The sequence below is a fragment of the Microtus ochrogaster genome, linkage group LG2 (assembly GCF_000317375.1).
Source record: "Microtus ochrogaster isolate Prairie Vole_2 linkage group LG2, MicOch1.0, whole genome shotgun sequence".
NCBI lineage: Eukaryota > Metazoa > Chordata > Mammalia > Rodentia > Cricetidae > Microtus > Microtus ochrogaster.
The window spans coordinates 3,806,038-3,810,283 of NC_022028.1; the positions used below are offsets into that span (position 1 = coordinate 3,806,038).

Below are 4,246 nucleotides of genomic sequence, written 5' to 3' on the forward strand. Positions count from 1 at the left end.
AGACCAGCCTGGTCTACAGAGCTAGTTCCAGGACAGGCTCCAAAACCACAGAGAAACCCTGTCTCGAAAAAGCAAAAAAAAAAAAACAAAAAAAACCAAAAAAAACAAAGGTCTTCTACCTTGTCACCCTCAGGGAATGGCTGTATTGGCCCTGGGAAATAGTAGCTAAAGCGATGTGGATGGGCTGGCAGGCCTTCCTTTTGTTAAAGGGTCCATCTGTTACTATCCCTTAGCCACTCCTCTCCAGCTCCACAGATGAGGAAATGGAGCCTTATTTGGTAACCTGCCCAAATTATAAACTATGTGGCCTAGTGTAGTGGGCTTGGGTGTCCAACCTGCCAGTCAGTATCCGTCTGACCATACCCTCTGAGCAGGAATGGAGATCCATTCTTGGCTGTTTAATTCCCCCTCCCTGGCACACCTGATAACTTCCTTTGCTCTCCAATCCACCTTCCTCACCTTAACAAGACTCCTGATTTGTCAGAATACTGCCGGAATGTCGGAGGACTTCCTCCCATCAACCAGACACCCCTGTTCACTGCCTCTGGCAGTCACCACACAAGTTAGATCATCAAATTCCCAGGTTTTATTTTCTGTAGAAAGCCCAGCCTTACCTACTCTGGACCCCATCGCCAAGGCTACCGGAACGTAGAGAAGCTCTGGGTACCAGTGCAGGAAGCATAAGGGACTCCCCGGGAGCGGATTTGTAGGGTGTGGAAGGTGAGGGGTGGATTGGGGCCTGACGAGCCAGGGTTCAGGGACTCTGTGTGCGGCTCCATCACAGTTGTAGGGACCGCATAGAACAGCCTCTGTGGCCGGTCGTCATGGCGTCTCAGTGTGCCCTTGCCCAGGAGGTGCAGGATGCAGGAGAGGACATCCGTGCTGCTGCACACAGCTCCCTTGCCAAGGCTGCTGACCAAGCCCCTGGGAGGACATGGGCCTTTCTGCCAGGCTTCCAGCACCTGAGATGGGAGAGGAAATAATAGGTCAAAACCACAGAGCTGTCTGTCCTCTATGCCAGTCAGTAGCAGATCAAGGGTGGCACCTCATGGCCATACCCACCCTGCTTACCAGACAGACAAGCTGGTCGATGTGCAAGCCCTCATCCCCATGAGCCTTGAGGATTCGGACAACAAGGCAATTTAGAAGATTCCGTCTCTTCTCCAAGTTCCGGCCCTCTTCATCTTCAGCTCTCAGGTACGTCTGAGGTGGGATGAGCCACACATTGCCCCTCCTTGGCCTGGGTTCCTCACTGTCGTCTCGAATCTTGAGCACTCCTGAAATAAACATTGGTCACTTGGTTGGGGAGGGCCCTGAGAAGCGTGTCCCTGGCTCAGAACAGTCTCCTTGGCCCCTAAGTGCATACCTCCGGGTACGTCTTTCTGCTCCTGAAGGTCCAAGGGGCCTCTTGAGGAGGTGAGGGACCCAATTGCCCGATGAAGCACATCTGGAGGGAGCTCCGAGAGCGCCAGCAGGCTCTCCACAGACAACACCTGAGAAGATGTGGGAAGCACTCAGGGCCTCCCCGGGGGTGAGCTGAGGACGATGGGGGCAAAGGAATGGAAGACGGGGCACAAAGTGAGTAAGATGGGACAGGCCACCTTTACGTCGTTGAAATACAGCAGCAGCCACATCTGCACTGTGGACACATGGAGAAGCTGGTCACCAAACTGCACTTCTGCCCGGCCCTGCCAGGTCCACTGCAGTCGTCTCTGTTCACCTTTCTCTGAGACGGGGTGGCTCTGACCTGGAGAAGTGCCAGGGGAGGGGATGGAAGAAAGGGAAGGGAGGGGCCGTGCACCATCAGTCAAGCTTCGCCTTGCTGATCTCTGCAGTGCGCAACCCCAGGCAGGCCTTCTGGGAATGGTAGCTCCTGATCTCAGCTTCCCTTAAGAGCCCTGAGTGTCAAGGTGCCAGTTCATGCCAGTCTGTGCCAAGCAGGTTTCTTTGTTTTAGAGACAATATCCCCGAGTTAGGGAGGCTTGTCCCGCTTGTCTGGGACTCTCAGAGATCCTTGCTCTTCACCTGCTGCTGCCCAGTGTAGTCTCATCTGAGTGCATGTGACCTTGCGGGAGGAGCACACGCCCACTCTTATGTTCTGCTTTTGACACGGTGTCTTCCTAAGTAGCTCTGGCTGGCCCAGAACTCGCTAAGCAGATCAGGCTAGACTCAAACTCTTAAGAGATCCATTTGATTCTGCCGCCAGAGTTCTGGGATTAATGGTGTACTCCACCATGCCTGGCCACACACCCACTCTTAAAGCCCTTTTTTGTGGCCTGTCTTAAAAGTCTTCTTCCTTTAGCTCCCTAATTCCCACAAATGTTTCTGGGGTCTGGATTCCAACAGCAGCCCCATTTCCAGCTAAAACTTAAACCTCCTCCATTTTCCCTCAGATCCATCCATCCTCAGATGTCCCCATAAGGGAATCTTCTCTCTTCTATCCTGTACCCCTTGCCATGATGGCAACTGGGATGCCATGTTTGTAGCCACACAAGCTTCTAGCTTCAGCTCCTACCCCAGTTTCAGGTCCCTTTAGTAGCCCACCCTGTCCCCAAAGCCCAGCCCTCTTCCCAGTTGCTTACTCTTGCTGTAGAAGTTGGAGTAGTGGTTTAAGGTCCCCTTCAGGTACGAGGGCAGGCATGTTGTAGGATTGAGTATGTGGCAGACGGAGGAGACAGGCCAGTAGCGTGGAGACAGGACAAGCACACACACTTCTGGCATTGTCCCTTCATAATAGAGCTCCTCCTCCCCTTCCTCGTCTTCCTCCTCCTCTTCCTCATCTTCCTCCTCCTCCTCTTCTGCCATAGCCACAGCTGCTCTCTCCCTAGCTGTGTCTTCCTTCTCGCTCTTCTGCTCCTTGCCACTGTCCTCATGGGCCACCTGAAAGGAAATAAGCTTCACAAATGCTGAAGGCCTCCTCCTACCTCTGCCCTGCTCGTCCCTTCCCCAAACACACCTGTATCTTCTTTTCCGTGTCTTCCAGCTTCAGGAGCTCCTGATCCAGCTGCTGGAGCTGGTAGACGTGGAACTGGCGCTGCAGCTCCTCTGAGATGTTCAGGCTCTGCAGCATCAGCTGGGGGAGGCGGTTGGGGAAGCAGAGGCCAATCTGCTCCATCACAGCCCCCTCCAGCCAGCTCGAGCCTACGCTCAGGAGACGGTCAGCCATGTAATGCCTGCAGCACACACAGTTGGGCCAGGTCTCAGTGGGGCCAGCTTGGCCCAGGTTTTCACTTTTGCCTGCCTGTATCTCAGACTCAGGCCCTCCCGCCCAGCAGACAACCTGCCTCCTCCACATCCCACTCAACAGATCTAAACTCACCGGTAGTAATGCTCAAAGGTGGTGGCTATCTCCAGGCTAGAGAAAATCAGGACAGACTCCAGGCACCGCTGCAACTGTGCCAGCATCTCCATTCCCCGGGCTCCACCCATCCGACTGCCTTGGATCCGCTGGTCAATGTGCCGAGCAAACTGCTCAGTCACCTGCGTGGAGAGCACAGGAAAACCACGAGTGAGTGAATCAGTGATGAGTGAGAAGGGGAGAAGGCAGGAATGGGTGAGCACCACCTGTGTCCACCCTCCTTTTAGGAGGTACTGGGGTAGAATCAGGCTGAAGAAGCACAGGTGTAATGGTCCAGGCCTAAAATTCCAGCACTCAAACAAGCAGGAGGAGCAGAGGCTTTAAGTCATTCTTTTTGTTTGTTTTTCAAGACAGGGCTTCTCTGTGGAACTTTGGAGTCTGTCCTGGCACTTGCTTTGTAGACCTGGCTTGTCTCTGCCTCCTGAGTGCTGGGATTAAAGGTGTGTGCCACCACCGCCTGGTTCTAAGTCATTCTTAGGCTACACAGTGAATTTAAGGCTAACCTGGGCTACGTGGACCTTTGAAAATGCTGGGTATGGGGGCTGGAGAGATGGCTCAGCGGTTAAGAGCCCTGGCTGCTCTTCCAGAGGTCCTGAGTTCAATTCCCAGCAATCATACGGTGGCTAACAACCATCTGTAATGAGGTCTGGTGCCCTCCTCTGGTGTGTGGGCATACATGGAGGCAGAATGTTGTATACATAACAAATAAATCTTTAAAAAAAAAAAAGAAAGAAAATGCTGGATGTGGTAGCTCACACATTTAATTCCAGTACTTGGAATACATAGACAGGCTGACCTCTGAGTTCAAGGCCAGGAGGTCAGCCAGAACCAGAGGTACAAGTTGAGACTCTGTCATCTATCTATCTATCTTCCTATCTATCTTCCTAT

The 4,246-nt window shown here is 53.0% G+C and overlaps 1 protein-coding gene across 2 annotated transcripts in view; it reads right to left on the reverse strand.

Annotated features, from left to right (window-relative positions):
- Nucleotides 1-571: 571 nt before the first annotated feature.
- The window catches only part of Cul7 (cullin 7), a 14,074-nt gene continuing 10,399 nt past the window's right edge, over nucleotides 572-4,246 (reverse strand). For both annotated transcript variants that reach the window (XM_005359739.2, XM_005359741.2), the window contains exons 20-26: nucleotides 3,320-3,480; nucleotides 2,957-3,173; nucleotides 2,583-2,880; nucleotides 1,602-1,747; nucleotides 1,367-1,493; nucleotides 1,072-1,277; nucleotides 572-962 (exon numbers count right to left, since the gene is read on the reverse strand). In XM_005359739.2, the coding sequence (XP_005359796.1) occupies nucleotides 639-962; nucleotides 1,072-1,277; nucleotides 1,367-1,493; nucleotides 1,602-1,747; nucleotides 2,583-2,880; nucleotides 2,957-3,173; nucleotides 3,320-3,480 (1,479 nt within the window). In that variant the 3' untranslated portion in view covers nucleotides 572-638. The remainder of the gene's footprint in view (nucleotides 963-1,071; nucleotides 1,278-1,366; nucleotides 1,494-1,601; nucleotides 1,748-2,582; nucleotides 2,881-2,956; nucleotides 3,174-3,319; nucleotides 3,481-4,246) is intronic.